This window comes from Centroberyx affinis, unplaced genomic scaffold (assembly GCF_046629955.1).
Source record: "Centroberyx affinis isolate AG114_WGS23_722 - 3 ecotype Tasmania unplaced genomic scaffold, CSIRO-AGI_Caff_v1 ptg000693l_1, whole genome shotgun sequence".
Lineage (NCBI taxonomy): Eukaryota > Metazoa > Chordata > Actinopteri > Beryciformes > Berycidae > Centroberyx > Centroberyx affinis.
Genome location: NW_027279313.1, coordinates 190,792 through 203,500, shown reverse-complemented (window position 1 = coordinate 203,500; position 12,709 = coordinate 190,792). Strand labels below are relative to the sequence as shown.

Sequence of the window (12,709 nt, the reverse complement as noted above, 5' to 3'; positions counted from 1 at the left end):
GTCCTTGGGTCATTCCAGTCCCCATCCGTGCTGAAGGCCATTTCCCATCTCCAGTGCCTCAATAATCTATATCATCTAGCTATATCAAACTGTATCATCACCTTGCTTACCTGGAAGAATTGACCCAGCTCATACACCTTTCCTCTGTACTCACACCCGCTATTACACCCGGGACAGCAGGCGGTGCGTTGGCAGGAGCACGTAGTCCAAGTACAAACTGGGCCCGTGGCGGTACACTCACACTCCGTGCAGTGACTAGAGTCAACAAAAAACCTTTGCCCCACGTGGTATACGCGCCAGTTGAACTTACAGGTGCTGGGCTGCCTGGGAAACGAGACGCCAAAGCCGGGCTGTGCGCAAAGCAGTAGTGTCAAACCGGCCGTGCGCATTACGCTCACCAAAAAAAGGCGCTCATTTGAAAGCTTTGCCATGATTTGGTTGGTCCGCCTCTTCCAAAACATACAAAACGGTGAACAACACCTCAAAAAGTGGAACATCCACTCTAGTCCTCAGCTGCTGTAGGCAACTTTGGAGAAATGAGCAAGAATTTTAAAGTACTCAACAAAATAATCCACCTCCTCCCTCTCTGCTCCCTCACTCCTCCCATAAATCCTCCCTCCAAACGAGGCTCAGGCGCGTGCATGTACATGCATCAATCCAGAGGAGCAAAATTAATATGTGGCAAATATTCTGTGCAAAACACAGCTGTGCTTGCTAAATGTAGTTGTTACTAAAACGTTCGCCAGGAAAATGTATTTTTGTCAGCAGATATTAGCCATTGCAGTTACAAACACACAGTGATACAATCACTGGTCAAGGGAGGTTCACTGGTAAGCATTTGTTTGTTGTACAACACTGTATTGTCTGCTAGAAGTGCTAACCAGCTGGTTGGCATTAACTCAAGTTTCAACTTGATCCTCTTGATTCTGGCAACTAGTGCAGGCAGGTCATGGTTTTTCCACTGCATTGGCTCATTCAAATCATTAAGATGGTTTGTGATGTCTGTGAGGAAAGACACATTGAGCAGCCACTCCTCGTCCTCTAACTCTGAGTTCACTGCAGAATTCTACGTCAAAAAAACACAGGGTCTTGTGCTCTCCCATGTATGCCCATCAACTCCAGAAACTCTTCCGTCATGTTCAGCTCAGCATCCTCCACAGCAGACCCAGAAACACAAATGAGCAATATCACTGATGTCTTTTATTTCGTCCAATGAAATGCTTATTGCCTCACTGTTGCATTCTTCACTGAAAATGTCACTTTTCAAGTCGTTAGCAATGTCATTGACTGAGTTGTAGTGTTTTGATGCGCTTGACAATCTCGTCTTTATTTTTAAAGACGAGTCAACGAATCATTCACGATCCGCCATCACTAGTGCCAAACAGAAATTGGCTGCGTTCGGAATAGGATACTACTCACACATTACATGCCACATGTAACTCTATGGCACATGTAGTATGTTTAGTATGAATCCTATTCCGCTCAACTTTTTTGTTAGAAACATTTTGATAAGTGCCAGCTGGGGTAAAGCTCATCCCGTGCTCACCTTCTCCTGTTTAATAACTGTTTTAGTACAAAAACAGTAGTGGTGCCAAGCACCATCTTTTAAAAACGTGAGCCCATAGATAAGAATGGCGATGACGCAGCAAAAAGGCCAAGCCTACAAAGTTTCTATGAACAAAACGATAAATTAAATCATGTGGTGTGGTTTATTGCCCATAACCTTTTTACGTCTGTCAAACAACTGCATGATCAGAATAATTGAATTATATGGAAGTCACTTCAACTTCCGTGCAAACTTCCATTCAAGAGGAGTCATATTAGCATTTCGACACTTCAAGAAAACATTTTTTAATGATCATGCTGTTGTTGGACAACTGTGAAAATTATTTACAACATATGCATTTCACATAAATTATTAGAACACAGAAAAGGCAAACACAGAAAATGTTGATGTTTTGTTTTACCCATAGAAACTGAATTGGTTTTCGCACTTGTACTGCACTTAGTAGGCGTGGCCCATTTGAAACGTCATGCCATTGTTATCTATGCTAGAGTGCTGGATTCGGTATTTTGCGCATGTCAGAAACTTTTATTCTGATTACATACTTTGGAGCATGTAAACACTCACCTTATGTGATTGTTTTATTTAGCGCTCATGTAATTTCTTGCGTGGGAATCTTCAGTCAGAATGATTTCATTCATTCAGGCTCATGTAACCCTAGCTAAAGAGACCGGTAGCCTGTCTCACGAAGCGAGCTTACGTAGTGGGTTAGCGAGTTAACTTTGGGCTTAATCCTGGCTTTTTTCAAAGTGGCTCACTTTTAACCAGGGTAGATCATCATGGTAACCTATGCTGCAGCTAACCTGCTACGGAGCAGGTTCAGTTTGGATCGGATCGGATCAGAACGTATAAAAGGCCCACTTCCTCACCAATCAGCTCCCTGGAAACATGGAGTCACCATTCCTAGGATCCTGATATGAACAGAAATATAAGTAACAAAACACACATACACAATTAATAAAAAGAACTGTACAAGGGGAAACTGAATTAACAGATAGTAAGAAGGCCTGTTAATAATTAGGGTGACAGTGTTTACAGACTGCTCTGCATATTGCGTGATGGTTTATTATTTCAGAGACATAATAGTTATTAGGCCACATCAGATATAATACATGTTTGTAGCATTTCCAGGCCATTGACCCACTCTGGCTATAAAAGAGGGCTTCTAACAATGGCAGGTAGTTTACATGAGTTGACCATAGTTATCAAAAGAGAATGAAATTTAGGCCTAGTGTTGTGTACTAAGTGTGCTGAAATTCTTTCATTTTTCTGTGCTCATATTCCATCACCACAGCCCTGTGGAACATGAGGCGGCTTTGTGAATATGAAATCTTTTCACAGCCTCAGTGTGAAGACACAATATTGCAATGAGAAGAATGAACATTGTGTCTCAATGATGGGCAGTGATAAGAATTGTGTGTTCTTATGTGATATTTTGTTTTCCCGGTTGAATCGTATTACTTTCGCTGCTGCAATGACCTAATTTCCCCACAAGGATCAATTTCATCTTATCTCATCTCTATCTGGGTCTGCCCATGTTGCATGCGATTGGCTATTGGTTACAAACCCTGCTTCTTTCATGTGAACGCGCTTGACCGTGTTCCGTGGTCTAGGAGAAAAAGTTGTAGGCGCCCAGTGCTGCCGCAAGAGGTTTTACCATGGAGTCTATTGAAAACCCTGTGCATTCTATTCAGACGCGAAAGGGTACCTTCTGGGTTGTTATAGTGACACCAAGGGATTTGACAAAGAGTCAACATAGGATGAGGTTGGAATGAGAACGGGTTGCAATGTTAAGCTGATATTGGAGAGATTTCATCCCTGATTTGTTGTTAACAGTAAAGAACCTCATGAAATCACTTGCAGAAAAGGGTGCTGTGCACACGTGTCAAGGTTTGCCGGTAGGTTTTGTTACAGTGTCAAATAGAAATGTTGTTGTTGTTGTTTTTTATCAATTCGGAAAAGTAGGCAGTTCTAGCAATGAAAAGAGCACGTTTATACTCCATCAGGCTATCAATCCATGCAAGTCTAAAGACCTTGAGCTTGGTTGATCGCTTCTTGCGTTCCAGCTGGTCCCAGAGACTCAGTGTGCTAAGGTGCTAGCTGTTTGGGGTTTGAATTCAGTTTACGGCTTTTGCTGTCATCCCTTTTCTTCCCATGAATTAAAATGTGTGATTTTTTTCAGACAAGTACAGTATATTCCAAAACTAGGTATACTGACATACAGACTGAGTTGTGCATGTAAATGTCTTAATGTAAACAGTACTGTACACATCTTGTAACGGTCACAAATATGCTTACTATGCTTTTGGAACATTGTTTGGATGCAGTAACAGATTAAGCTACTGGGTGGCGCTCCTTGTTTTGACTGAGTTACAGCAACAGGTTGAGTACTACTCAATCTCGGAACCCATCCTCTATCGGTCTGACGACGATTAGACTCTGGGGGCGATGGCCAATATTTCGGGGTGTCCGGTGTGGCCAGCGGACCTACTTGGGACATCCGGGCCAAGACTTCCTCTTCCGTGCTCCGGTCATTGTTTTCAGTCCAATTAGCAATTTGAGACGCGAGAATGGAGTTGGAGTTGAGAGACGACGTCTCATATGCAGAGATCTGTTTATAGAGATTAGCCGAAATGTCGTCTGGACCTAAAACACCTACAAAAAATATCGATGTAGACGTCGTCTCTCAACTCGTGCACGGAAGAGGAAGTCTTGGCCCGGATGTCTGCTGGCTACACCGGAAACCCCGAAATATTGGCTGTCGCCCTTGGTCGCCCCCAGAGTCTAATCGTTGTCAGACCGATAGACGATGGGTTCCGAGATTGACTACTACTCCCAGTCTATTTCCCGACGAGTAGCTTGTCTCTTCAGTAATGATTTGTTACGTGGTAAACTATATTAATCTACATGTACTGTATATTGAGAGATTATAGTGCCGTAGAGACCAGCCCTGCGTTCAGCCCCGACAAAGCGTAGCAAAACGTTTAATTAAACGGAAACGGTGGTGCGTTGAACACCCTGTTGTGTTACGCAAGTGTTGCAACTATGGCAGCTGAGAAGGCCATTCTTTGCGTTCTTTAAATATGTGTTTAATACTACAAAATACGCTCAATGTTACAGTCACTGCCCTTGCCGTCCAGAATAGCCGAGAACATCCCAATCGAGTGAAGGGGTTTGTGGAAACTGTGCTTCCTAATTATAGTGATCCAACATTTGCCTCACATTTCAGGATGAAAAGGCAAACATTTCAGGTGAAGGATAATCCACCTTCGGACCTATATGAGCTAATTATTTTATTATGAGTATTAGGCCTATCATTATTGCTGATCACTGTTGTTGTGATATGATATTGTAATATTTACCATTATATATTTAGAGGAGTAGCGTGGAGTAAAAATGTTTATGAAAGTGTCACTCCACAATGGTGCATACAGCAAAAGATACAAACATGTCTTCTAATTAGTTCAGTTGTTGCAGACAGCAAGCTGCAGCGGACGCATTTGTAAAAGATCTTTGTTGGATCCATTGTGCGCACTGCCTTTTTAATGCGGCGGGGTTTATACGTTGCTGCTGATTGGGTAACACCTCTGACACACCCACTAAACGAGAGACAACGTACCTCAAAGCCCGTTTCACACCGTTTCGAGGAAACATGACGTTCAACCCGGAAACCGTAGCAAAACGGTGCACACCGTTTTCATACTGAACGTGCCCCAGGCCTGCGTTCAGCCCCGACAAAACGTAGCAAAACGTTTATTTAAACGGAAACGGTGGTGAGTTGAACACCCTGTTGTGTTACGCAAGTGTTTCTTTGCGTTCTTTTCAAAGAATTTTCGGAGCCTGATGAAATCGGTTTAAATACGTGTTTAATACCAAAATACGCTTGATGTTACATTTACTGCCCTTGCTGTCCAGAATAGCAGAGAACATACCAATCGAGTGAAGGGGTTTGTGGAAACTGTGCTTCTTAATTATAGTGATCCAACATTTGCCTCGCATTTCAGGATGACAAGGCAAACATTTCAGGTGAAGGATAATCCACTTCTTACCTTTGAGACTGTGTTACAATCTATATGAGCTAATTATTTTATTATGCGTATTAGGCTTCATTATTGTTGACCACTGTTGATATGATATTGTAATATTTACCATTATATATTTAGAGGAGTAGAGTGGAGTAGAAAAGGTTAAGAAAGTGTCACTCCACAATGGTACATACAATAGCAAAAGATACAATGTCTTCTAATTAGTTCAATTGTTGCAGACACCAAGCTGCAGCGGACGGATTTGTAAAGGACTTTTGTTGGATCCTGTAACTGTCTTAGCGACATGTTTCCTTGAGATGTTTATTTTATGTTTGTCATAAATTCGTGATTATTTAAGTTCATATGATTAGAAATGTATTATAAATATGATGTTAAAAGGGTAACATTGATAAAAAATGTGTCTAAAATATACCACCTTAAGATAATGTTTGGTTAAAAATGTAGTGCGCTTTATGTAAGGTTTATTTAATGTAGAGTGTAACGGGTCACATGACCAGAGTTTAGTTAAGGGCAAGACCATGGCATTATGGGTCAGAACCAGCATGACTGCAGAGGAAAGACATGCGGCCCAGATAACCCTATTCTGCACGTGGTCCAAGAGGCGCACACGGTAATAGTCTTTCATTTGTTTTATATTTGTGTATTATGTTTGTTGATGTGCCTTTACATGGACAATGTAATATGTTTTCAGTAATTTTATTTGATATCAGCACATTTCTGTTGTGCTAACGTGTTTGAGCCTGTATATCAATGGACACTAACTTGAGAGACTTTAAAATGACAGAGATGTATATTTTGAACCTTTTATATATTTTATTTTCTTGTAGTTTTCACGGTGTCTGCTGACGAAAGAGAGAGAGAGATAAAATAAAACTTCAGAAACATCTGTATGATGTGTGGCCATTATTTCATTGGACCAGTGTAGCTACAGATCCATTGTGCGCACTGCCTTTTTAATAGGCGGGGTTTACATACATGTCGTTGCTGATAGGGTAACACCTCTGACACACCCACCAAACGAGAGACAACGTATCTCAAAGCCCGTTGCACACCAGTTCACACCCTTTCGAGGAAACATGATGTTCAACCAACAATCTACTGTAAACTCTAAAAAACACAACTGTGTACTCGAGTCAAACCCTCATGAAAATTAAATGACATGTTCAATAGACATTTTAGATGACCTGCAGTTTCATCCTGATATCTCAAAAAATGTTTTTTTTTTTACAAAATTTTGAGTTCCATTGTGGAATTTTGAGTTCCATTGTGGAATTTTGAGTTCCATTGTGGAATTTTGAGTTCTATTGTGTCATGCACACAGTGGAAGTCAGAGCTTAACTGAACTTGGTAAAAGTTATTTTCAAAAATGAAAATAAATGTGTATATAAAGTGCATTGATTTTCAGAATTGTAAGAACTTCAATAATACATTTATGACATTTACGGTGTTTGAATTCTGCCCTCATTGTCAAGCAAGCCTTCACTCAGTGGCATGGCCATGGGCTGTCCAGTGGGTGGCAACAGTTAGGGGCCAACCAAACCAACCAAAATTCAGTTAGACTGCAGCAATATGTTCATCAGTGAGGTGAGCCAATACATTTTGCATTTATTAATCATTTGATTGCCCTAGATCGCCACAAGTTGCTATATTTACAATATGATCTTTTTCTATTGCATACAATTTTTTACCTCTGCTAATAGATAATATTTTAATAGTTCATTGTATGATGCCTGCTGATTACTCATACTACTGTGCTAATCTTTCATGCTAATAGACTGATATGCTAATGTTAATGTAGCCTATTATGTGTTATGATCTAAAGTTCCAACAGTTTAAAGACATTATTTAGGCCTAATACATTCCATTTTTCTCCTCCTTTTTCCCCCATATTTTCCTCACAACTAAATGGCAAAGCTGTTCCTGGCCGCCTTATGGCTGCTTGCAGCTATGTTTTTATTGTTTTGAGGAGAGCACTGGCCCCAAATTGTCAGCAGAAAAACTCAGACTTGTGTCTTCTCAGTGACAAGCCACACTGTTATTTGATCAGAAATGGAAAAAAAAACAAATAAAAAAAAATTCAAAAGTTCATTTAAGGTAGAAAGAAGCCAAGCTGGAAGGACCAGAAAGACAGAGATAGTTCATGGACATGAAAAAGTGTTTTAATCGTTAGTATTGTACAATATGTTTTTTCTATTAGATCCGGTGTATATTAAAAGCACAACTTAACAGGCGTCACACAGTATCTCACACTACATGATTTAGATCTGAGGTTGGCATCAGTTCCCTTTCATTTCAGTCAATTAAAGAAAAATTGAAACTGCAGCAACAGTCATTCTCTATGATTAGTCAATAGTGAACATGATAGTTATGTGCTTTTCAGATTGCTTCAAGCTACTTTACATTGTTTGAATTGAATACTAATCCCCTCATGCCATTGCTGTAAATATGAATGTGTTCCTTAGTAAATCTTCCTGATTAAATAAGAATTAAAATAAGAATGGAAATGTGTCTTTAACTCTAAAAGTTAAAATTTAAACCCTAATCTTGCAGACAGAGTAACATATAAAAGGCTTTTGAGGCAGAATCAAGGTAGTCAAATTGTAATGTCAGCTTGTCAGTGGTAATGGTATGGTGTTGTGCAGCAATGGCTTGGGTATCCTACAGAACAATGTGTAAAGTCAATCCATGCCAGCATGGGCACTGCACATCAACAAATAATAACACACTTTTTCTTTTGGTTTTCATAAAAAGGTCCCTTATGATTGAATTGGAAGATGATGACAAAGGACTAGGAAGAAGTACTGCATGTATATCTTAAACCTGTATAGACTGACAATACACATTGAGCTACATTTCACCATACATTTTGTTTCTGAATGTGAAATAAAAGACAGTCAGTGATCGCTGTGTGCACTGATAACATTGTGAGAATTACAAAAGACTGTTTCTATGACAAACACATTCTTTCTTGACAAAAGATGAATAATGCAGTAAATTACAAACTGTTTTTTCTGCAATACAGTGTACATGTACAATTAATATTTCATTAAATGAAACCCCGTTTCCAGATATGCCCATGTCTACAACTACTGTACAGTCATACCTTATGCCATAGTCCTATACATTACATTTCAATTAGTATGAAAAGTGTACTGCAAAATTCAGATAACAGTTACAAAAGATTTATTGCTTTCCCAAGCCATGTCCTATAGTCTAAGTTGCATCACAGTTTGTGCATACTTTTTTTGGTGTTGCATCAATCCATGACAAGTTAATTACAAGATTCTTCCTATCCAATAATCTTCTCAGCTTCTCAACTAATCTCCTCAACATCATAATACAGTCAAATCCCACTATACTTACTAGGGAATCAGCACTACTTCACCTGCTTAGTTGCACTCCAAAGCAGATGTCTGCACATAAGAGACACTCTTAGGGAACTAAGGGGTATAAATGTCCTCTCCTCTCTCTTAATAAATGATAAAACAGAGTGAGTCCAATCAACATTTTGAAGATTTTGTGGACAGATTCAGACAGATACAATATAAGAGGACCAAGGTCTTGTAATGAGCAAAGTCTGCAGAAATTTTCTTAATTCATCTCAGTTTTTGTATAATTGTGGAGTTTTTTGTAGATGTTAGTAAACCAAATGTATTTATTTTTATAACACTGCACTGCAATTTTTAAATGGACAGTGTGTCACTCCTGTTTATGTCTGGTTGCTTGCAGTGCTGTTGGATCATTGTTTCTCAAGGACTACAGCTCATCTGCTCTGCTGACTGGGATGAACTTGTCTGTTCTATTTTAACACAGTTTCTGCCTTGTTCATGATGTGGAGAACAGGGACGAAGGGTGTGAAAGGCCTGATCTTGAGCTCATGTACAGTATGCACAGTTGCCCACTACGCTAAAGAATTCCCCAGGTCTCATCAGTATTGCAGTATTGTTTGATGGCATGTTCTTCTGAAATGCAGTTCATCACTTCTGATGGATTGTGGTGTTTTATTGGAGGGCTAAAATTGGTTCTTTGGTTCTTCATCAGTTCTGTTGGATTGTTGAATTTTTTAAGTTATGGCTAATCCTTCATGTTTGGTTGGATCAGTGGAGGTACAGCTGTTCAGTTCTGTTGGATCATGTTGTTGGAGGGTACAGCAGGTTCTTTGAGATGGAGCGGGTACAGTTGATCAGCTGTACTGGACTGTGTATTTTTGGGGTAACAGTTGCTTCTTTGGAGATAGAGTTCATCAGTTTTGCTGTTCAGGGGTGCAGTTTTTGAGGCGAGCACAGGTGGCCAGACGGTTTCCCTCCCAGTAGCCTGCATCCTGGCCGTCATGACAACGACACTTTGTGCAGGAGTTGACCCAGACGGGATCACCGGCAGGAATCACCTGGCTACGGGACGCGTCAACGTAGCAGTTAGGGCCTGGAGGGGGACACGCAACGCAGGTAAGTGTGATTGCACCCACATACACCACAAACAGACACACACACCACATGCAAGAAAGCACATGCATATGAAAGCAAGCGGACAGGCATGCATGTGCACACAACCACCAAACCATAAAAATAAACCACATTAGTGTAACCAACAGCTAAAAATAACCAATTAGAGTTACGTTATAGTACAAACATCATTAACAACACAAGACCACGCAATACATACACACACACACACACACACACACTACAGATGTCGTAATGAATGTACTAGTAGTGGTGGTGATATTATTGAATAACACTGCTTCACAAGGCATATGAGACATATTTGTGACGCATGGTAGACCTACAGAAAGAAGTCTACATGTAGTCCAATGTGGACTTACCCTCCCTGCATTCAGGACAGCATTTCCCGGGCTGGTAGACGGGGTTGACACACGGTGGAGGGGCACAATCTGCAACTAGACAGCGGGCGATGCCATCACTGTCACAGGTGCACTGCTCACACTCTGACGGCTGGGAAGAAAGCACACACACACACAAACACACATATACACACAGACACAAACAGACACAAATACACACACATTGCGCGCACAACCGCCCAGACATGCATGGCCACACATACAGATGAGGCACATGCATGCACATACAAAGACAAAAGCACAAGGGGTAGGCAATTGATTGAAGGGGAAGAGAGGGAGAGAGAGAGAGAGAGAGAGAGAGAGAGACCCAAACACACACACACTCACACACACACACACACAGAGACAGAGACATAATGAGAGGAGGCACATTCAAGGTACATTGTTCACTTTCTTGTATATCAGAATAAATATTATGTATAGCATAGCATATCATACCATACACTATATGTAATATGGATCATAACAAGACGGTATAGTCCATTTGTGTTGTAAATGGGAGTTAACTGTTGATATAGGCAGATTAAACAGAATGACACACTACTTCTAACTGTCATTAAGCGCTTTCTCAAGAGAGGGCGCCATTTACCTCTTCTTGCCTACAGCAGAATCGAGTTACATGCCATCATGTCCCAATCTGATTGAGAGATTTTTGGGAGGAAATACACAGCCATAAATGTATACAGGACTATCTAGCCTCATATAGTTAGAACAGTCAAGTTTAGGGGAAAAAACCCACGGATAGGTACACGTTTCATCCAAAACAGGTTTGTGCGTAATTACGCATAGGAATGGCACGGGTCAGTGGTTTGTAGCAGGGCGGGGTAAAACCTGCTTGAATGAGATCAAAGTTTACACATCAACAGAGTTGTACACTCTTGGCACACCGTTGTTTTACGCTATTTGTGTGCTGGACAAACCAATTGTAGTTTACAGTAGCAGTTCCACTGCATAGTGTCCACGGCCCTGTTCTGCGACAAATCCCTATAATATTCCTCTGATATTAGTTTGGGGGCTTACAGTGTGTCTGTGGTATTTTATAGGGTTAGGGTTGGGTTAGGGGGTTGGGTATTTTACAGTATTTATCTCCTATATCACCATCGGATGTTATAGTTATGCAGTGACATTTGTGCAATGTCCTTCTAAAAATTATTATAGGATTACTATCGTTCTTTTACACGGGTAGCACTTCATTTTGATGTAGTGCAAATGGACAATTTCGGAGTTAGTTAGGTGGGCCCTTTTTCAGACAGGTATACTTTTGTTCCCTGTTCACTTGACCCTTACAAAAATAGCTATAGTAAAGCTATAATAAAATGTATACACATATCAGCAAAACTATAACTTATACTGTAATATCCAAAAGGACATTTTAGGAATATTATCCTATAGTGATTCCATAGGAGATAAATATATATATATATATATATATATATATATATATATAATATAGTACGCTACTATAGGGCCTACCACAAACACTTTAAGTCCCCATCCGTGCTGAAGGTATTACCACCCTTAGGTCATTCCAGTCCCCATCCGTGCTGAAGGCCAACATTGCCCATCTCCAGTGCATCAACAATTTATATCATCTACTGTGGCTACTGTATATCAAGCTGTATCATCGCCTTGCTTACCTGGAAGTTTTGGCCCAGCTCGTACACCTCTCCCCTGTACTCACACCCGATCTTCTCACACCTGGGGCAGCAGTCGGTAGGGTAGTGGCTGACATGGATGCATGCAGCAGGGAGAGAGGTGCACTCAGTCCGGGCACAAGCCGAGCCCTCGGCGGTACACTCACACTGGGTGCAGTGATCAGAGTCCAGAAAATACCATTCCCCCACGTAGTATACGCTGCCGTTGGCCTCGCAGGTGCTCTCCTGCTGCCCGGCTACCGAGAAGCCAAAGCCGGCCTGTGCGCAAAGCAGTAGTGCCAAAACGGCCGTGCGCACTGTGCGCAGCGAGGAGAGGCGCTCATTTGAAAGCTTTGCCATGATTTAGTTGATCCACCTCGTCCAAAACATACAGAAAGATGAACAACACCTCAGCAAAGTGAAACATCCACTTTAGTCCTGTTGGGATTTGGTATAGGCAAATTAACACCCACAAATATTTAGTTTGTTACATTGTTACTGAGCGCAAAATCCTCGGCATTACCTCTATAGCCCTTCCACTGCAGTCTTCTGGGGCTGCGCCCAATCCTGTAAAGAGCCGTGAAAAAACTTTCACAGAGGGAAA

The 12,709-nt window shown here is 41.0% G+C and overlaps 1 protein-coding gene across 1 annotated transcript; it reads right to left on the bottom strand.

The window, feature by feature from the left end:
- Positions 1-7,755: 7,755 nt before the first annotated feature.
- On the bottom strand, positions 7,756-12,652 carry LOC139644034 (von Willebrand factor C domain-containing protein 2-like). Its single transcript, XM_071519396.1, has 3 exons — positions 12,109-12,652; positions 10,433-10,562; positions 7,756-10,032 (listed from the first exon to the last, which is right to left on the bottom strand). The coding sequence occupies exons 1-3, from the start codon at positions 12,463-12,465 to the stop codon at positions 9,854-9,856; spliced, it is 666 nt and encodes a 221-aa protein (XP_071375497.1). The 5' UTR covers positions 12,466-12,652; the 3' UTR covers positions 7,756-9,853.
- Positions 12,653-12,709: the final 57 nt, after the last annotated feature.